This window comes from Ciconia boyciana, chromosome 1 (genome assembly GCF_034638445.1).
Source record: "Ciconia boyciana chromosome 1, ASM3463844v1, whole genome shotgun sequence".
In the NCBI taxonomy this organism is placed as follows: Eukaryota; Metazoa; Chordata; class Aves; order Ciconiiformes; family Ciconiidae; genus Ciconia; species Ciconia boyciana.
The window spans coordinates 108,163,393-108,186,243 of record NC_132934.1 but is presented as its reverse complement, the minus strand read 5'-3'; the positions used below and the strand labels follow the sequence as shown (position 1 = coordinate 108,186,243).

Here is a 22,851-nt window from a genome sequence, read left to right as displayed (position 1 = left end):
CATTTAAATTGGCTTCATGTTAAGTGTCAGTTCTCACCACAGAGCTGAAGAAGAGCTATTGTTTCAGGCAGTCTGTTTGCGGATGCATGAAAACAGTCTCCAGTTGCTTACATAAGGGTCAAGGTTGGGAAAATAGCTTTACAACTCCACGGACAGCAACCATAAAGGAATTGTGTCAACTAGCAGTCCTGACTACATGTTTTCTCTTTATACTATGTGAACTATTGGTGATCTATGCAGTGATCACTGGCAGTGCACTGGAAATAAGATTGTCACAAGAAAATGGTTTATTTCTTATTCTCTCTTATTTAACATCCTAAAATTGTTAAATTTCAGAGAATTAATGGACTCACTAGCAGAGTTCTGAAACAAAATTTAATGTCAGTAGTAGTAGCCTCAAACACGGATTTCTCTGAATTTTCCACTCACAGAAGACTGCAGTAAATAAATGGTCTTGCAGGAAGGAGACCTAAGAAAACAACGTAGAATTTAACTCAAAATATCCATTCTAGTGCTTGAATCTTTCTTTACTGTCAGAAAAGCAGAGTATACTAAGTAAAACCTTAGTAATCACATAGTTTATATAATGTATTTATAAGTTTTAGAACATTGAGGTAGCCTGCTTTCTTGAAAAGTATATCAAACAGTTTAAGCTCACTATTATCAGTTTATTGACTATTAAAATTATAGAACGGAAAAGTAAAGATAGTTAACCATGCAGTTTTTCTGTAAAACCCTCAGGAGAGCAGGGAGAAGGAAACTGGTAGTTACCTTCAAGTGGGAGTAAGATTCAGCTCTGACCACAGCATCATTGATGCTACTGGAATGTCTGGCCTGCAGGGATTTCTTCTGCTTTAACACATTCCATTCCTGCATGGGATACAAAAATTGTCATCTCAGTTAAAAAAAAACAAAGAAAAAATGTCAGTGAAAATACTGCAAGGTTAAAGTTTTCACACTAAGAACTACTTTCCAGTTCCTATTGGGAAGTCCCATGTCGAGAATTACTTAACATTAGCAAAATGTACTTTTTAATAATGTGGCTTCTGGCTCAACTGTAATATTGAAGGCACTTTCATTAAAACATTAACATGACTTCATCTTTAATTACCACTTCAAGGTTGGTTACTGATTCAAAATACAGATTAGAGAATATTTCAGTTAGTTCTCCAACAAGTTTATCATAATAATTCATCATGCTTAAGGCAAATAAAAATAGAAAGGCCAACAATAATAGAAAGGCCAACACAAATTCTGTTTATTTCAAACTACTCATAATCTGTGTGCTCATGTTAAAAAAAATGCATCAAGCCATATTTAGTGAGTGCAAGATGCCGCTCTGGGCTCAGATCTTCCTACTGTGTTCCAGTCCTTGTGGTATCATTTCAATTTTTTAAAAACAGAAATGGACAAAAACAGTATTTTTCTTTTCCTTAAAATTAGTTTCAGTGGCATGTGCTGAGCAGATAACCCTAAGAATCAAGGATGCTTTTCTAACAGATGAATTTATGACATAAGCTTTAATAATACAGATCTTTCCAAGTGCCTGACAAATGTGTCTCATCTGTGAGGGAAAGGACTACTTCTGGTGACAGGAGGATAGGTCTCCATGCCAAATCATTACATGGTCTCTTAGCTCATACTTCCACCAGCGTTCCAGTTTTTGAAATGTGGAGCTCTGTCTGGAACTAAAATCAAATCAGAAGCCCATTTTGGGTAATTATTGTGTGGTAATTCCCTATGAGTACTTCTCTGTGCAAACAGAGATGTGGAGGTAAAAGATGGAGCCTGCATCAGTTTAGAGAGAGTTTACTGAGTCACTGATTCCCAAACATAAGCGTTGTTCTTAACTTCTATGTGTTTGCAAATTATTTCAATGGGAATAAAAAAGCAGTCTCATTTTTCTTTCTTGGGTCTCTTCTGAGCGCATGGCTACTGATTTTGTGAGGCACTAGTTATGTGCATTCACATATGTATGTTTGTATGTAAGAGTAGTACTGCATAGCGTAATGCTTCCAGAGACGTTGGAAAACACCATTTCCTTGGACATAGGTATGGTTTTACAATGTTGGCCCAACTGTTAGATACATCTTTTACGAGATTTAGGGCATTTTATTGAATGCCTTGGTTTAAGGCACAGTGCAGTGTGGGTTTGTGTTTTATATTATTGCAATTGAGAGTGTCCACCATAAGAAATTACAAATAATCTGCTGATAACAAACCATAAAAGATTTTGGACTAAAGCAGAACCTGCTGTCAGTATATTTTAAGAAAATCAAAATAGTGAATAGTAACCTGTATTACTTAGCTCTTTTTCTGGTTTGTTGGAATAAGGCCAGTTTAATAAGAACCATTTTTTGTGACTGCTTGCATATATGTCTTGCACTAAGAAATTCAAGGTAATGTCACGTTGCCTTATTCCTTTCTCTGGTATAAATGACGTAGCCAAAGAATAAATGGGAATCTGGACATGTAGATGTGAGTGGCAGCCGTCCTGTCAGCACCTTGGGGATAGCTCCCTGGTAGCTCAATTTATTAGCTGTAAGCAATGTCTTAGAGCCACCCAGCAACAAACAGCCTTGATTTCAGGGGTGCAACAGAATAATTTGAGACCAGCGCACACAAATGTATACATTCATGCTCCCTCTGTCGCTGATTCAGGTTTTGCTAGGGAAAGAAAATGAGAGACTCCTTTATCTTTCCCTCAGAAAGCTGTCACTCATATAGGTTTGTGCTTCTTTCTTCTTCCACTTATCAGTGCATGGGATGGAAGTGAAAAAAACCCATTTCTTGTAAAAGGGAGCTGGCAGTAGGGGTGGCTGCATCACTGATGAGAATGGAGGCTCTCCATCCTGCTTCTGGATCATGCAAGGCTGAAGCAGGTAAAGAGCTCATGCCTCCTATCTCACTGCAGCTTCTCTCTGGCTCCCTCCATCTGGCACATCTAGGAGCCAGTGAAAAGCTGTGGCACTATGCTGGGAGCTGAAGTGCCAGCACCACAAAAGAGAAGAGGAGACAGAAGCTTAAGCCTCCTTAACTACCTCCTGTTTACTCAGTTTTTGGCCAGTAGCATCTCTCTATTTGGGCTCTCTAATCATTGATGTTGTGAGTAATCGTGAAGCTTTGTGCATGTTTTGCAAAATAGCCTGGCAAACAGGCAAAAGAAAATAGAGCAAAGTAATTTTTGTGCCATTTCTGAAAAAAAGGAAAGCCTACAAAGCCTATATACAAAGATTCTATTATATATTTTTTTTTATTTACAGTCATGTTTTAGAAGAAAATAGGTGCCTGGTATAAATTGATGTAAATTTTTTGAGGCCAGTGGCATCAGTTCACAACAGTTAAGATGTGAATTTTTCTCTTGCAAACTCCTTTAGCAAAAAATATGTCTTTTTGAGTTGGCTTTGTTGAATTCAGTAATGCGTTCTCACAACTTTAAAATACACAGCTGAAGCAAGTGCATCCTTGTATTACCAGTTAGACCCACTTGGATCTCTGGGAACGTAATGACTCCAGCTGCAAACACAGCTTTGCTACCTGTGCACGCTAAAGACAAAGAGGTGCATATATTTTTATGCATAGCTGCATGCACTTTTTTGAAAATCTGGAAATCTAGGGGTTCTGTGAAGCACTCAGTAAAATGTATATTAAATGGAAAAAAACCATATTGCTAAATCTCTCAAAGTTCCGTAAATTTTCTCTCCCCTTTTTTTACTTTGATAACTGTGGAAGGTTAGTGGCTGAGTATGGACAGATACACAATTGAATGTGGGGGAAAAAATGATAACTGTGACAAAACCAGTTTAATTCAAGATTATTCTTACATGCTTAAGCCAATGCATGAATCCAACCTCAGTACATTATTTTGTGATAGTTAAAAACAGTTAATGTGTTTTGTTTTATTTGTTATTTGGTTGAGCAGATGGTAATGGTTTTGACACAATTCAGTTTTTTATTTTTCTTCTTTTCTTTTCTTGAAAAAGACAAGGCTCTTTTTCCCACTTTGTCACAGCTGGTTACCAATCAATCTCAATTCACGGTACAGTGATGATAGCACATGTTGTTCAGGGGCCAAATCTGATTGGGTTGCATTTTCAGCAGTGTTTCATATAAAAAAAAAAAAAGTGTCTGTATGGCAGTGACTGTCAGCACACTATTGTACAACTGTCATTAATCAAAACTAGCAACAATGAATGCATTCATATGTGCCAGAGACTGCCAGATTTCACTCAAAATCACCCAATTTCTATTAGAATTTCCTCACCAGCAGTGTTTTCTCATCTGCTTGTTGTTTCTCTGTTTCTTCCTTTCCTCTCCCCTGCCCTCCATTCCTTCTCGGTTAATTAAAGGCAGACCTGCTCTAACTATTACTTGTAGAACAGAAATGATGTAACATGGTGCCCAAAAGTGGCTGGGTTATATCTAGGCACAGGCTGAGTAGCTGTTTAAAAGACCTCTCCCAGCTCAGCCTGATGGCTGAAGTCTAAGATGAACTGAAAGGTTAAGCACCTCCAAATGTTTAACAAAGAGAAGTACTTAGAATCAATTAGATGGCCATAAACATGTGAAACTGATGTCTGACGCCCTGGTTTTTAGCTGAATGTTGGCATTAGTTGGCTAGGAGTCAGCAGTATTTTGGCAATATGTCAGAAGGTGTTTCTTGATGCTGCACATATTTTGAAGGCATTGCCTTCTTCGTGCACTGGCAACGTTAAGGACCAACTTAACCAGGACACTCTGGTTTTCCGCCACTCCATCACCAGTCCAGGAGTCTGGTAACCTCTGCCTGTGATTGGTATTAGCTGTCAGAGAGGCCCTGATCCTGGTTCCTGAGTGTTCAGTAGCACTAATCCAGATGAGAGTGAACTTCTCCAGAAACTCAGGTGGAAACATCTTGCTATGGGAGTATGAGGCTCTGGGACTGAGAGGAGAGAAGACACTGTTCAAGACTGTGCAAGTGGATGCTTGAAAAGCTGAAAACATTCAGGCTTCACTCCTTGTTATTTCACGGTCCCTTTCCCACACAAGCTCCTTGTGCTGCTGTGGATCAGGCTAAAAGCCAATTTTCTTCCTTTCTCCTTCCTGCCTGCTTCATCTGTCAAAGCTCTTCAGTGAACTGTGGTGACTTCTGGGGACAATGTGGGAACAGATGACTGAGGGGCAGTGTATCAATACTTCAGGACAGCAGATGGTTGTAGTGTCCCATGGGTCCATATGTATGAATCTAATTGCTAGATGGCATGTTCTGCCAGGGTGGTCCAAAAACCCAGTATGGCCTTGTTGGAGAAGCAGCCTGGGAGAGCTGGACCTCTCCTTGAAGTAATTGATAACTGGGCCATGGTAGTGACATGTTTACGCCACCCTCCATTTCACGACCCAAGTGGGAGATGATGGCTGCGTCCTGGCATGCCATGCAGCTGGCTCGTTCCCCCAGCAGCCTTTGCACAATTTGCATGATTGGCAGGTGCAAACATAAAGACTGCCGAAGCCTCCAAGGCAGCTGGCTGGCATGCCGGCACCAGCACATCGGTGAGATGAAGAAGAGCGAGTCAGCTGCAGCCCACAGCAGACTGGAGGGGCTGCCTGCATCCCAGTTCAAGCAGCCACTCAGTCAGGTACAGTCCTGCTGCCTGTCTGTTTTTATCTCGGCAGCGGTAAGTGAGCCACAGGGATGTTATTTGTCCGGGGGGGTGAGGGGGGAAGCAATTAAATAAATGGTTAATAGTTGCCCAGCTTTATAACTATGATTCTTATATCCGCCTCAACCCATTCTTATATCCACCTCATCATTCTTATATTACAGCTCATCTTAGTTTTCTCATCTTACAGGAGCTGAATACAACTTTATATTTTTAATCCCATAGGGCTGGCCTCATGTCAAGAAAATAAGCATTTTCTGTTGTCTGCAACTCTGTGGTCACCAAATAACTTCTCCGTCGTTGTGGGATATTGTTGTCATATACTTGAGATTTTTAAGGGAGACAATTTGCCTTTTCTCTCTTATGAAAACAGTGATTTCTCTTTGCCATTGACTAGTGCAGCACACCGTGCAAAATGACATAATCTGTGAGCAATCGAGAAGAAATGTGCCTCAACTGCATATGGCTGTTGAATGTAGTTGCAATAGATCTGTACTGCTCCAGAAACTGCATATTAAGTTCTCTAGCATCATAACTTCCCCCCCACCCCCCCAATGGTACTATGCTAGCAAAAAAATTGTCCCTAAAGGTTTCTGAAGTTTGCCACGGCATCTACTTATTCCTCCCCTTGGCACATCTCGTATTCGTTAGTTAAACCTGAGGTACTGCATATACATATAATTAGGTGTAACTCCTAACAAAAGGGTATTATATGTGTTTATGTTTATCTCTGACAGAATAGTTAGTCTCAATTTGGTCTTTTTTAATTTATTTTTTGCTAATGATTAAAATGGACTTACTGAATATAGAATGAAGCTATATTGCATTGTGGTGAGTGCAAAAAGATGTCTTGACTTCTCTTTATTCTTGGAATTGCTAGTAATGCTCTAATTGATGTTGTGAGATTTAATTAGACAACAGAACTTTAAATGTTTCAACATATAGGGTCCTTTGAGTTAAGAAGCTTTAAAGTCTGTTAGCGCACAGTGCTCTCTCTATAAATCTATACTAAAGGAACCAATAGCAATGTACATTATGTACACATAAATTAATATTTCAGACTCCCAAAGCATTTAAAAATACTTATAGAGCCTCACAACATTCCTGTAACTAACTGCACTACATTCTTATTCATCCAAATATTTAAGGGTGCTCTTCCGTATGATTTCAATATGTTTGCTGAACAAGTCTACAAGATCATTACTGTATAACAAAGAGAAGGTAAATTAATTGTTCTGAAGTTATGTCATGAGTGTGTATACAGTGAGAAAGAGTATTAAAGTCTCCCGAAGTCTCGATCTTTCTTTAGTTTCATGTTCCTATTTCACTATTTGATACATGAAAAGCTGAAGCTAACTTTAGATTCAAGGTGACTTAATTAAGGTACCATGGGCTTATTATGTCTAGAAGAAATGTTGAAAATAATTTTACAAGAGAGTATTTCAAGAGTAAAATGTCCATGCTGAAAACTAGGGTTTTCCTGATTTGGGAGCCAAAGAAATTTCATACAGGATAAAGTCTCCTGTTGACTTTAATGAGCTTTGGATCAGAGCCTAAAATAGTTTGATAAGCATGACTTCTGCAGGATAATAACAATTTAACTGAAAATACTTTTCTAGGTGTAAGCACTCGGAATGCCTTGGGAATTAATGTTCACTGCATGCTGAAGTACTTTGTATTATTTCAAGTTTTTTACATCCTCATAGTTTTAGAATTATTACAACAGTAGAAATAAGGAAACAGACAAAGCATAATTGTATTGTTTCTAATTTCTTTTAAGAAAGAGAAAATGTTATTGTCCACCCTTTATGAATCATTTTGTAGTATTTCTGTGAAATTGATAAATCTCCTTTAATGCGCCTCTTCAATAAATGTCACCTTCTAGAGCTTAAATATATTTTTTATTGTTTGTAATCGTGTAGTGTCAGATCCTACCATGCTCACAGTTTCCCTAAGGGGTTGCTGCTGTAGAGAAAAAATATATAAAAAGGGAAATTTCCAAATCAGCAAAAGGTAAAATGTGTAGCTCACATAGTTAAAGGCATGATAAAACTGAGCTGTCATGTATTGATAACTGATGTCTGATAGCTTAATTTTATCTTATTGCTCTAGATCAAGGACAAAGTGAATGATATTATTAATAAAACCCTAATACTGAGTGAACATAGCAATACTAATTTTATGTAAAGTTTCTAACTAATGCAGAGTGCAATAAAAATGTCATGAAGATTAATGCTTGGTGGAATTATCTAATGCTAGATAATAATTTATCTTCCAAAGTTGGCTCCAAGATAGATTCAGACTGGCATAGTCCAGGTGAAAGTTTTCATTCATTTCTGTTGTCTACAGAAAGAGTTTTCATTCTTTTTCTATAACGCAGGTATGACATCAAAGATGACTACACTTTGCGCATTAAGAAGGCCATGAGCACAGATGAAGGAACTTACACATGCATTGCTGAGAATCGAGTTGGAAAAGTGGAAGCCTCTGCTACCCTCACTGTGCGAGGTAAGTGTTCCCATGCAGGGAGGGCCCATGTCCTATATGGATAAATTGCTTTGTGACGAAATGGGCCACATCCTTACCTGATATTGTTTGGGTTTCACATACCCTTTGCAATTGCGGGTGCTGGCACTGATTTACATCAGACGTGAAATCCTGGTCCTGTTGATATCTCAGGCAAAATTTTAATTTACTTCAATAGGGTAGGATCTCCCTGCAGTTAAAGAGCTGTTCCAATTTTTTTAATTGAAGAACAGATGCATATATATGCATAAGCAAGCACTACATAACCATGGTCATAGACTTTAATATGTAAGCCATCAGTTTAGGCTCTTCTTCACGTTCCTTTCTCTAATAAGTATAAGGAGTATAGTAAGTGACTATGTTTATTAATGCCAAACATAATGCAGATAGTATTATTATGCGATTAGCTCTGCCATAATTAAACTCTCTACCATTACTCTTTATCTGAAAGATAAACCCCAGCCAAAGAAAAAAAGAAAATCCTAATCAAATTTTGTAAGTATTACAAGTAAAGACTAACCTGTTCTCTCCTAAAGTATTCTTGGTCTCTAGCATCCACTCAGTGTTTATGTGCTGCTGTTTGATCTGGTAAGGAGGTTTTAAGACTGGTAGAATAATGAGTTGACAAAATGTCTTTTGTGACAGTAGATACAGACATGCTAAAGATTATGGGGAGAGAAAAAGTTTTTAGGCTATTATTTCCATATGAGTAAATAGAATATAATAGTTATTACTTCATTCCAAAAGATAAGCAGCAATTTGGCACAATGGATATCATGCAGACACTATTTCACAGTTTAGTGGTGCATGCTGACGGTTTTCAGTAGAGCTGTGAAAGGTTAATAAAAACATTTTAGCTTTATCTGTTCTTCTCTTTTCATACACATTAAATCAAATGTTCAAAGTCTCAGTGGATTGCTTTATTAGAACTGGGGTCAACTGACCCAAGAGGCCAGCTTCCATTTCCATCCATTTAATGCATGGACACAGTTCAGTTTAATTTGCTGAATTCAAAGGGAAAAAAAAGCACCAAGTGGCTTTGTAGGGGGGGGAGATGTTAGTGTATAACAAAGAAAAGAGAGTATTGTGATAATCCATCTGCTGAAATATTACCTCAGTGTTCGCTTTAGACAATAAGTGATAATGCAGCTCTTCCCATTTTAAGCTGAAGAAATAGGTTTACCTGCTACATGCTTGTGTAAGAGATTGTTCTTCCATTTTGTAACGTGAGAAAAATAGTCACTACAGCAAAATCCCACAAATACTCTCACTGTTCAATTGTCGCAGGCAGAATCATGGTATCCAATGACTCTGGCAACCAATTCGATAGCCTTTAAACACTCCTAGAACTGTGTATACATTACTGGAGCAAGTCTTAGATTTGCTACCCAGACTTGTGATATAAACAATAGCTAGAACCGAGCAAAAAATCCTTTGAAATCACTGAGGCTTGAACCTGATGAAATTAAGGTGAAAAAAACCCGAGGAAATATATAATTTAATCGATTTTCCTACAGTAAAAGCAGGTTTTCATTATCTTGAGTATTTTTCCCCCCTGGGTTTGTCATTTATAGTCAAATTCATTGTGTTTATCCAACACAAAGGAAGCCACGATATTATAAGCATATTAAATGTTCAGGATATGACAGAAAATGAGAAAAGCCAAGAAATTCAATAGGGAAGGTTATTACTCTGAATTTTCTGAAAACAAAGGACTGGGCAAACGCCTATTGACTTTAAAGGGACCATGAACAATGGTCCTTTTAATTAAACGAAGCCGTAATTCTGAATTCTTAAACTTTTGCCAGTTTTATCTGAAACTGCTTTTACCGTAACCACTCGTCATGTAGAGGAGCAAAAACACATAGCACTTCAAAATTTACTTTGAGGGTGCCTTGGTCCTTGCAGGTGTCATGTAGTTACAGCTGCAAACCTGGCAACAACAGCATTATCCTTAGCTCCCTCATTCATGGCTCCTTCTTCTCAAAGCAGGGGATGAGGACGCAGTCAGGGAGTTTGCCTTACACTGTCACAAAAAATAACAGAATTTGAATTCTGTGGCTTAGCCTTCATGCCCTCTCTTGGAAAGGTGCACGTCACTCTTATTCCGTTTCTCTCTGCAGAAGAAGGAATATGTCCATAATACTAGAAGACAAAAGTCTTCAAATAGACGATGGGTGAGAAAGGGCTGCAGGCTTGAAATAGTTAAATGAAGTGGGTATGCCAAAGTAAGGATAAAGCCACAGAAAGGTTGAGAACTAAGAAGGTCCTTGCATGCTGTGTTACCTCTGGATCTGCATATCTTACATGTGACCCTAGCCTGCACATAAGCATACAGAGCTGGTTAACTTCTTAAAACAAAAAAAAAGAAAGAAAAAAAAATTTGTGCTGTTGCTCAGAAATGTGTAACTACTTCTACTGCTAAAATAAGGGAAGTTTGGCCTACCCAGATGCAACCTGGAGTCAATTTTATGTCCAACTTTTCAGCTCTTCTGAAAGGAGATGTCTATATTTTATTAACAGAGGGACTGACGACCCTCTTCCCCAGCACAAGTATAATGAAAGGCTGTTGCTATAATCGAGAAATCACTTGTTGCAGCAGCAGCTTTCAATCTTGATATAAACCTGAAACAGTATTAACCTGTTGATCATTCAACAGCAATTTTTTTTTGAAATAGAAGTTATCTAAGCAGTAATTTGGGAGGTTCTGGGTTGAAATCCCTGTGGCCATTTCAGCCTATGTTATATTTTCATCAGCACTGTCAGTGAGGAAAAAGCAGTGTGCTGTAAGCTTTCATGCCCGTTACTGAATGACAGAAACCATCCTGGTCTTTCTGTAGCCCTTACTGCTGTACTGACTGGCCATGCTTAAAATTCAATTGGTATTTGACTCAGAAAGCAAACGCCTTGCATCTACTGGCATGACATTTGGCAGTCTGCGGCTTAAATTGATGTGTTCATTGGGATCTAAAAGTTTGTGCTAATGCAATGCAATTTTTCTTTTATCAGGCATTAACAATGATACTTGATGATGGCATGCGAAGATAATAAAAATGTTTCTCAGAGAATGGTTCCAGTCAGCTTGTTCAGATGCTATGCCCAAGTAAATATGATAATAGTGGCACATGACTAAACAGTAACAACAGTAAATATTTTACTTAGGCTGTCATTTGAGGGGTTAGCAATCATGGTAGTATCCATAGTGAAAGGTAACATTACACGTCATGCATTCTGACAGATATTCTTTTCTTTTTTTAATTTCTTTTTATGTTCTCACTACACCATTGTAATGTCAACAGCTCGCCCCGTTGGTAAGTAACCATCCTTCTATCCATTTTAGCATGGCTTCATGCAATGCTTCATCTTTCATTTGCAACAGCATTTAACTGGCTGAAATTAGCAGCCAGTGCTTAATAGTTTTAACTGTCTAACACCAGGCAAGTGATTTTGACTGACAAAGTGCTATTTCTGAACTTTGTATTTTCTGCTGTGTCATGTATAAACGCATTTGCCAAATCACCAACAAATACCAATCAGTGTGGTGATACTGAGCCAAAATCACTCATTCAGACGTTTTTAACAGTCTATTTAAGGGCCTGGTATAAAAGCCATTGAAATCAACAGAAAGGATTGTATTGACTTCGGTGAGCTTCTATCAGGCCCTAAATGATCAGCTCATTATGCTTTTATTGCATAGCAGTAAAAGCACAGGCTTTGCATGTCCCGTCTTTCTTGTATCTTTCAAAGAATTTTGAAATTAAGTAGTCCTGAAATTGAAGAGGGGATGGAGTAGATTTCCGTGCTTGTTAAGAAAGTTCATCATTGATTTTTGCTCTTGGGTCATTTTGGAGTGCATTTTGGAATGCGCTGTATAGGATGCAGACTGTTTTGAATAACAAGTCCAGGGGAAGACAACCTCTGGATTTTGAATTCCCACACTGAAAATTTGATTCCTTCCTATACCTTTGAAATTACTTCTGAAAATTTATAAAAATCTAACTGAGCATAATGGAAAAATTGCAACTGTCAGTAGCTGAAATTCACTTTTGGTGTTCAGAAATATCCTGAACATATGATTTAATTTTCATTCACGGATGTTTACTCTGTGCCTATATGGATTTTCTAAGTAATTTAACCAGTTGCACTGCTCCTCTGATTTTTGTAGTTTGTGTTTAGATGTACCTTTTAGAATAATAATATGGTTACTCTGATTTTTTGGATTAGTGTGAAAAGTATGTACTGGTGTTTATGGAGATTGCTGAGGGGTTTGGTCTGTTTTTATGTAGTCAAAACTTATGTGAGATATGCATTTGACTAAAGTTTGTGAGTTTGGACTTCTCTCAGCTCTTCACTGTTACAAATTGGAGGAAGAGAGGTTGGAATAATTTAAAGAGAAAATCCAGGTTAGGCCTCTATTTCCAGAACTAAGGTGATCTCATGCTTATTAGCTTTCTTGAACTAGCATATGTAGAGCCAAGCCAAGTACCTCCGCAGTCATGGCATGGCTTATCCATATCTGGAGAATTCCTTGTGCAGAATGGAAATTCACTGTTCTCCATTTGGGATTTTGATAGCTTTAAACCCCAGTCACTACTGTATTACTTTGGCATTACGCTAGTTCTCAAGAAATTAATTCCCAGGAGTTTTAACAGTGTAAAACTGGAGTAAACTCATAAGAAAATTTTCCTTTGCCTAGGAAATATAGTATGAATTTAGTATGCTTTTAATGTAAATCTCTCATGTTGGGGAGTGTTATGGCTAATAATGAAATCTCCTTCTTCATTCACTAAGAAAATGCTACAAGATTAAAAGTATTTTACTTCTAGATATTTTTCTCACTTTGTTCACTCTTAAAAGAAAGGCAAGAAAAAAGAAATCACAAAGTAGCAACTGTTTCAGGCTCTGTGAAAGCCACATAAGCTTTTGGTCTCAAGTTGCTTTATATCCAGGTATATGATCTCCTTGCGTGACCATGCTGTGGTGAATTTGTCATATTCCCTGCCTACACTATTTTATTTTGTTACAAGTAAGCATCGGGTACAAAGAAAATTCTTCTTTTACATGATTTATTCAGGAAACATAAATGAGAATTGTTGACTTTAAAATAATTATTATATGGTCATATGGTCTTTATCAAATTATTTAATTTAGTGATTATCTTTGTGAGGTGTTAAAAATTGTTAATTAAATAGGTCCAGCCCCAAAGCTATTTAACATATAGAACTCCCATACAAGTGTGTATGTAGTCATTGCTGTATATAAGCACATAACTTTCTTTAGATCACTTTTATCTCATCCTGTACCTGTAAAAAGGCAATGCTGTCCTTATGATAGTGTCTTTATTGTTTTTTGCTTAAGGACCTGAAATGAAACTGATTTCTACAGTTCATCTCTCTGTTTCAGTCAAGAGTAGGCAAAGCAGGTGGCTACCTGTCCTGTTTTTTAAAAATTTAAAGCCCAGTAGAGCAAAACAAAGTAACTTCTCTCTCCACCACCAGTTCCCCACCAAGAAGCCCAATTTATCTTCTGTTAAAATTGTCATTTGACAAGAATGGTGAGTCAAATATTGTAGCATTTTTTTGTTAAGGAAGTTAACTGGAATGCAGAGCAAAAATACTTCTCCTTACAGAAAGGAAGCTGAAGCAAACACTACTTAATGTTATTAAGCTCACAGCTCTCTAGGAGGATGACATTTTAACAGAAGTATATTTTTATATTTATGTATATGTTAAACTGCAGGGGAGCAGTTTAAAAGTTTATATTCTTTCATGACACCTGAGAATTATCTATGTATCTCTACCTTTCATCACTACTTCCAGTTCAAAGCAGATATGTTTTGTCTTTATTGTGTTTTAAACAAGACCAAACCATTTTCTTTCAATGCCTTGTCACTGAAGAATAGAGGAATATTTTTTTAGTGTTCCAGGATTGCAATTCTTGTTGCATACTAAATAATTTTCATTTTCTATTCAGTTTTTGCCTGTTTCAAATATTTATATTCTGTTAGTTGTGATATTTTTATTTAAATTTCAGCTTGAGTGGAAAATTCAGGCGTGGGATTACCAATGACCATCTTAGTTTCAAGAAGTTATTAACATATGGTATATACTACATAGACAAAATGAGGTATGGTTCTGCCCGAGGTAGATGGCAGCTGGTGAATTTAACAGCTATACGCCAGATTAGTCATCATGTTTGGATTTTCTGCTAGGAATAAATGTGTTGCCTGTTTCTAAAATAGATGTTCTCTTATTTATAATATTTTGAAAAGATTTCTGACAAGATTTACAGCAGATGGGTTTAGGAAACAAGATATTTATTATTTAGACCATTTCTGTTGTTATTTCTCTCATTAGATGGATTTTTCAGATGAGCAAGTTATTATTTTCTCACTTTCACATTCTGCTGTATTTCTTATGGCAGTTGGGCAGGAGAATAGCTGTTAAAAGAAGCACAAAAGTTGGGAGGAGCTCAAAGTTTTATATAGTCCCACTGAAAGTAACACTGACCCTCTTTTCAAAAACATTTACTATACTGCTTTGAGACGGATGACCTGAAGTTCAAATAGAGATCTGTGAAGAGCTGTCTGATGTTTCAGTTACCTTTTTACTAATCATCCAAAAAGTCATTCAGATGACAGAGTACTCAGTTTTCAAATTAATTTCAACTACGTCCAAGTGAAAATAGAGTTCTTTGCATTTCAGTTGCCTTGCAGTAAGTCAAGTTTACTTAATTTATTGTCATATGCTATGACTCATCTTCCCAGAAAGAAGCGACATGCAGCAAATAGCTAGATGCTTTTGCCACCTGGGTAGAAATTAAGTATTTGGAATTAACTAAGGGGAGACCAACCAAGTTACAAAAACTTCACTTCCCTACCATGTTGGAGAAGAGAGAAACAGATAAGACACGTCATGAATTTTCCAAATTTCAGATTAATTAAATACAGTCTATTCACATTTAAGTGCAATGTGACTGTATGATGCATTTCACTCTGCTCTGGGAAGTTTTCATGTCATAAATCAGCCTGGCATGACTTAATGGTCTATTAAGAGTGGTGCAGCATGAAACATAAAATAGAAAGGGCTGTATTTTAAACAAAGTTGTATTAGGTGTTGTGGCTTGAAATTATATTGTTCAGATGGTTCAGACTGGTAAGTGAGAAAGATCTCTCTTTATTCTTCTCCATTCTGACTCTTGCAGGAAAAGTCTATATAGGATGAATACTTTTATTTTTAGTATATTCATGAAAATATCACCTTCACTTGAGACACTGAGGATATATACAATATCCGTAATGGCAATTGGTGTGTGACAGAATAGATGAGATCATGCTTGGCACTACGGTGCCATCTTTCAGTGGCAGAAATCTCAAATCTATATCACAATGTGGTATGTTGCCTGTCTGCCTGCTGCTACCACCTATAGAAATTTTCAGAAGAGAGTAAGGACACCAGTGGACATTAGGCTTTTGGGATTTGTTTCTTCCTTAGGTGAAAGAATAATGCATCATTCTTGTTTAAAAATAGGCAAATTCTTCAGATTAGAGAGAAAAGGTTGCTATAGAATGAAATTCAGATTTATTTGTATACCAGTAAGAAATTAAAATATGGAGCTGATTTTTTTTGACATTTCTTAGCCTTTTAAAGACCAGTCTAAAAATCCTAAAGTCCTTAGCATTTCTACTTTGGCAAAACTCCACTAGCTGAATTTACACTTGAATCCTATAATGACTTCAGATATGATAGAAATACAACATTTGCGATATATGGGCCAGAATGGCTCTACAAATGGACACTGAGCACATTAACCACCAAGCATTTAAGTGCTGGTCCATAAAACTTGGCTTCATTTCCAGCTGCTCCAAGTCTTCTTGGATATGCCAGATAGCGATCAGAACAGAAACACAGAAGGTCTGATAGAGGCGGCTTCTTCAACGATAAGTCTGAAAGATGGCAGTGTATGTACTTGAAGTTTTAGCAAGTCATACTGTGACATCCTGGCTCATTCTGCTACGGTACCAAGTATGTTCCAGTACTCATACTGTTTCTCTTACAGAAAACCCAGTTACAGCAAGTGCAGGAAGTGATCAAGGGCTTCCTTTTTTTTTTTTTTAATTGCTGAACTCTAGATTGGGAAAGTTTTAAGAAGTTTAATGTGTAAATCTTTTTTAACTTTCCTGAAGCATGCTCGAATCAGTGGGAATTGTTTTCTTACTTCAGTGGATTCTGAGTCTCTCCATAAGTCTTTGAAGATTAGGGTATGAAAAAGTCTTTTGATGTGTTGCTCCCCCCAAACTCTTCCCTTACTTTTTCTAAAAGGAGAAATCATTTACTTTACCTTCAAGAGGAGTGTGGAAATCAATGCATTAATCCATTAACTTTTCCCTTTACCTTCTTTGCTCAATTGCTGCTAGCCATATTACAGTTTGGATATGATCTCGGTATTATTCAACAGCAAAATGACTGTATGCCCCATTCCTTGAATGCTAGCATTGCCAATCAGCATAAATAGTCTTTTTTCTTCCTCAGTCCTTTTCCTCTCTCCACTTTACAGTGGCCCAAATTGAGCAGAATATCTCCTCTCAGCCTTTTTTATTCTCAAGGGTAAACAAACCAGGAACTTCTCGTCTTTCTCACTATAGATGTAGACTATTAGCCTATCTAGGCACTTTGCTCTTCTCATGATCTCCTTAGCTCTTCTCTTCAGCATGTGAATTCATGTTTTTTTGAAGGAGATAACCAGATTACACTCATTATTTTGATGAAATCTTACTATATCAGTGAGGGGTATGCTTTTCTTTTTTAAACACATTACCAGCAACCCTCCTGCTATCTCCCCTGACAAAAGGAATCATGGCAGATGACATGTCTTTTTGTTGGCATAATTTGTTTTGTTTGCTAAACTCACAGAAGGTATAATAGCAGTAGCCATCCCCTAATGGTACAGTTTACATTAGCAAGCAGGCTAAAGTGTTAAGATTTTAGGAAAGCACGTCTTTTCTATCTGATCTGAGCAAAATGTGTATCCTGAATCTCAGATACTTAAGGGGAAAAAAAAATTAAAAAGCATTGTCTGGAGTAGAGAAAGTCCTGAGTAATGTAAGTTACTGGGCAGACAGAATCAGTGCTACGTCTATATATATCAAAACTAAATGAAGGACTTCCTAGAGGGGATTTTCCAGGAGCATCTGTAAGGTTCAGGGGCCGCTTAAAAGAGATGATTGGACAAGTTATAATAAAATAGAGATGTATGATTAAAGGACAGCAGGCTACAGTCCAATGTTGAGATGAAATTCAGACCAGATATTTAAACTTAATGTTTAAATGTACTGTAAAACAAAGAGGAGGAGGGGGTCAGGAAAGGTGCTGCTGCTGAGCTCAGAGCACTGGAAGTCGGGGGGGACACACAGAAAGTGGATGCCTGCTATGTAGGAGACAGAGTTGGATTTTCTTATAATTATTCTCACAGTTTTGTTTTATTGTCATTAGTCCTAGCTAAGAAGGAAGAACAAATCCATGGTTGTATTTTTTTTTGTTTTGTGCTTCAACTTTTATTATAAAAATGATAAATGCAGATTTGGCAGTTATGTTAATTGAAATTGGCAAGGAAACTTTGAATATAAACCAAACCTGCTTCTTCATTATTGTTTATCTCACATCTCTTTTTTCCACCATGCAGATTTATCCCACTTCTTTCTTTTAGGTCATCCAGGGATAAAAGAGAGATTTTATGTGTCAAAATATATAGGGCAGTTAGCGTTTTTTATTTATTGATTCTCTAGACTTCTTTCACCTCTTGCAAAGAAAGAAAAAAATGCTTATGCTTCCACGCTTTCAGAGATTATCAGCTTCAGTGTTCAGAACAAGTGAAGGATAAAAATGTTGTTATATGTGAAATTCAGAACCTGAATTTAAATTGAAGATTAGAACAATTAGTCCAGGTATGAAGGAAGGTTTTGCATTCTCAAATGACTGAAGTGTGATCTTTTCACACTGTTGTGTTTTTACGTGGCTCATCTGAAAACAGCAAAAAAACCAAACCAAACCAGAAGTAATTTCTCACTTTCCATGAGACAGGACCAGCCTGAAGGACAGTTATACCAGAACTGGACCTGGTAATAATCTTGCTGAGACCTCACTTCCCCCTGCTTTCTACCTCTGCCCCATTGTAGCCTGATTTCTCTCCCCCAGTGCTTCCCTTCATTCAACCTGCTAAAAGTTCTCCCCGCTTGCCCCCTCTGCTTCTAATTTTGTGTATTTATTTGATCTATTGGTGCAGGACATATGAGAATTAATTCTGAAGCAGCGTCAATGTTAAAGATGGTGTCTGACCTATGGATTATAAATACCCCCCTACGTTATGGGAAGCTCCTTTTCAGAAGAATCCAAACCAAGTACCTGCTTTGACACCTCCACCTGTGTCATTTTACAATAATATCACAGGTCTAGTGAGGGGCTTCATGAATCACTTGTTATCCCCACAACATACCATTCCTCATTTTTATTGACAGAACCATCCACCTGAAGAAGAAGTCATGGAAGAAAGAGAACACTCTAAATGAACAAGGAAGAGAACATAGTTAAAGAAAAAACAATATGTCCACAAAATGAGATCTATGCACTTGTTTCAAAGACCAGCTGCACTCGTACAGACTAGGGAGTAGTTATAGATTCCTACGCTAACATGATACTCATGGGAGAGAAAGAAAGTAAACTCATTTTCCAGGCAACTCAATTGTAGCTAGCATGCTAAAAGGTTACTTCCTTCTCAATCTGTGAACACTCCTAATCACTGGAGCACACCATAAGACTGAGAAGCCTTTTCACTTTACAGAAAATGGCCATCCTAAACTTCCATTAGTTTATCCCTGATAAGAAATATCTGACTTAGTAATAGGCCTAAGTTGTCATCCTCTCAGGCTTCTGTAATGGCTCCTGTGTCAGAGGCTACACCCTTGATTTATCATTAGTCATAGCTAATAGTGCACTAATAACTTTGTGTCCTAAGAACCACACATCACTTTCGGTACCCATTAAGATCTGAACTTCTGAGAAAGAACTGCTGACTCAGCCCAAGTTTCTGGTGTTTGAGACTGGAAATATTTTCTGTTTTCCTCTATTTACTCCATCAGCAATAGTAGCCTTGCAAATCATCTTTCAAAACTCCTAGACTATCATATCTGCACTTTTCAGCAGCTCATGCCATGCGAAGGGCAAATGTTGCTACAGCAAGGTATATAAGTAGGGTCTTACAGTTTTCTTTTACATTTGTATTACAAAAGCATCTAAAAGTCCGATATCTACCAGACCTTCTAGAGAAATTTAACCAATGACACACAAAGGTGGGGGATCATTATTTTCTTTCAACAATTCCTGTACAATTCAAATGCCATCTAAGCCAGTATCTGGAAACCAGCAAAGCAGTCCTACAAATAAGTAGTTCTACGCTATAGATGATGTCAAGGGTTACCTCCCTTTTAAAAATACGTAATACTTCAGCTGGAGCTCTGGGGGCTTCTGCTATCCTTCATGTAAATGTCTTAGAGGCAAGTCTTGATCTGCATTTGGTAAGGCTGGAACTGAGTTTGATCTCTTGACGTATCAACACGTGTCAAAGATCAGGTGAAGCGGCCACATGAATATTGTCACTGTGGTAAGGGTTTGAAACAAGCATTGAGATATTCAGTTTCAAGTCTTTGAAGGCTTTGCAAAAAAAGATTGTGATGGTGATAGGGTTCCAGAAGTCAGAAGACAATTTGGGGAAGGCACCATTATCTTATCACCCTGACTCTCTTACTTCCAGGCAGAGCTACTGAGTATTGTACCAGGTGTAACTTTGATTGTTCAAAGGATTATTATGAAATTAATTTATTGCTGCAAATGTACAATGCTGAAAAAGACTGTAAATGGGAATATTAGGTTGGTTTGCTGCCTCTTCCCTGCTGGAAGCAGAGCCAAGTCTTAAAGAATCTTGGTGCTTTACCAGCCAGTGTGTTTCTGCTTGTTCTTCAAAGCTTTTTCCCCTATCAGTGAGCATTATCTAAGTTTTGCTTAGACCATTCACGAGTCAGCATCTTTCCCCTTGCTCCCTTTGAACCAGTCACTGAAATATGTTTATGGATAATAAACAATTCCAGTTTAAAATGAAGCACTCATCTTTATCACTTTAGTTTGGTGAAGTAATCTTCACGATGAATTTCATTTGCAGTTCACTATCAACTGAAATTAGTTGCAATTAAAGGTTGTCAAATCTGTAATTTAAGCCCTTTAATATTTGTTGGCTGTCACTCTTTTCCTGTGATATATTATTTTTTCAATGGGTCTGATCCAAAGAACACATAAGGCAATAGGAGAATTCCTACCAACTTCAATGAGCTTTGAATAAAGCCTCATATGCCATGGTATGTGAGGACATTTTGTCTAACTACATGTAATTAATAGGTTACTAAAGTTTCATTATCTGAAAATTGTTTGGATTATGTAAAATGAGTTTTGTCTCCTAGTGGTGGCCTTAGGTAATTGAGGATGTTTAGAAAAATACCCAAACAAAAACAACAAAAATCCCACTGATATTAGTTGCTGTGGTTACAATTCCATTTCTGCTTGCGGTAGCAATACTGGACTAAAACTTGCTACAATATCTACTTTTAATTAAAATCACAGCAATATAATGTACGCACCCCAGGGCATGTGGGCATGTGAGCAAGTCATGATAATAAAATTCCCTTAGGATTATTGAATTTAATGTGAACCACAAGTCACAAGATCAGCTTGGAAAACTGTGTCACTGGAAGAAAATGTTGCTAGTATTTGATATGGGATCATTGTACTTTTTTGCCATAAATTCACATTTTCCTCTGGTAATTTTCCCCTCCCTTTCTTCTGAGTCTTCTGCCATGTTTCTTATCAGGTGACAAGAGTTCACCTAGGATGAATGAACTCACTGTTTCAGTCAAGCTTCTCTACATCAGCAGCTTTATCAGCTCCTGGTGACTCAGCATAACCTTTAGTACTCAGTAACTCTACTGGGAAAGAAATGAATGCAATCCATCCCATCAGATTAGAGATTCTGCTAACTATTAATATTGGAGAAGAGTTGAGAAATACCTTTGAAATTATTTGCAGTATTTGTTTCTTCTTTTTTTTTCTAAAACTCTTTAACACTTGAGCAGAGGCTACCTTCATATACATTTATTAATAAAATAAAAGATCCATTCAGTCATGCATAAAATGACATCTAGGAAGAGTGCAACAGAATGCACTCCTCCCATTTTGAACAACATAACTAATGCTCACTACTGCTCATGCTTTTCTATCTCCATTTTAATTCTTGCAGTAGAATACTGTTCTGTGCTGTAAAAACAGTTCTGAACATGATGTGATTAACCTTAGAGTCCCCCCATCCCCTCATCTCAAAGCCCCCTCATACATGGCCTATGCTTTCTATTCATGTTCAACCATCTGATTTCCATATCATCCTGCTCAGCCTCACAAGCGGCTATTAGCATAACAGAGCTTTAGTGTGACATTGATTGAAGCCAGCGCTTGCTGAATGCAGTATCAAAGCATAATTTGCCAGAAATCAAATCTAATTTACTGTGTACTATTTAAATTTCTCAAAAAAAAAAAAAAAAGGAAAGAAGTTTCAATAGAAGTATACTAGGTCTGTAGTCTTAATTGTTCTTTTTTTCATATTTTTGTCTAGTCGCCTGGAATCCAAGCAATATATTACCTTTTTGAGCAATTGTCTTTGACTTTCAAATGTCAATTAAGCAAGAGTTTTTCCACTCTGTTTATTCCAGTCCAGTTAATGTTACATCTGAAACAGTAAAGGGTAATAGTTTGATAGGCACAACACTCAGTTTGCTGCTTCATAATAGTTTTTTCAACAGATTCTTCTAATGACCTTAATGTTTAGCTTGAATTAAGTATTAAAGTACCACATAACTTTAACAGCTGAAGCATATAAAGCCTGCTGTTATTTCTCTAACTGTACCTTTTCAGAATGTTTTAAAAATTCACCTGCTTTGACAGAAGCAATAATGGCTTGAATTAGGTTTTGTCCAACATTCCACTGAAGCTGGGCTTTGAGGAAGTCATGATCTCAGTTAACCTTTCTGCAAAATGGGAGTAATAATATTTATCTATCTTTATAAACAGCACCGATATATGAAGATAATGAGCTCTATTCTTAGGAAAATTGAAGAGCCCAAGTGCTTATTCTGTCAAAGAAGCCTTGCTGTCTCTAAGCAGAGTCGCGTTGCATTCTCTGGGGATAATGGCAGTCTTACTGCTTTGGTAGTTATACTTGACCAAGAATTACTCCTGCAATTATTAACTGTTACTTTCGGTTGTCAATTTGCATTATTCAACTGGAAATTGATAGATAGAACTGATATGGTGAAAACATTGTTTAAATGCTGTAAACAAGGTCATTTTTGTCAGAGGCTGTCTATAAACAGAGCTATAGCCGGATATGACAACAAACTGGAACAAAATAGGGGGGTCCTTCATAATAGAACCTCATCTTTGAATAAATTAAAAAAACACATACAAGGTTTTATTTTTCCAAAATTACATTTTTCATGTTCTTTAAAATTATGATATTAAATAGTTTGGCTGAAGGAATTGGTTTTGTGCTCTAATTAATGTAGTGACCAATAAAAGTCAGCTCCTTGTGAGAT

The 22,851-nt window shown here is 37.2% G+C and overlaps 1 protein-coding gene across 8 annotated transcripts in view; it reads left to right on the top strand.

The window, feature by feature from the left end:
* ROBO2 (roundabout guidance receptor 2) overlaps positions 1–22,851 on the top strand; it is a 538,871-nt gene that overhangs the window by 407,442 nt on the left and 108,578 nt on the right. For all 8 annotated transcript variants that reach the window (XM_072886085.1, XM_072886059.1, XM_072886099.1 and 5 more), the window contains exons 6-7: positions 8,020–8,147; positions 11,465–11,476. In XM_072886085.1, coding sequence (XP_072742186.1) covers positions 8,020–8,147; positions 11,465–11,476 — 140 coding nt within the window. The remainder of the gene's footprint in view (positions 1–8,019; positions 8,148–11,464; positions 11,477–22,851) is intronic.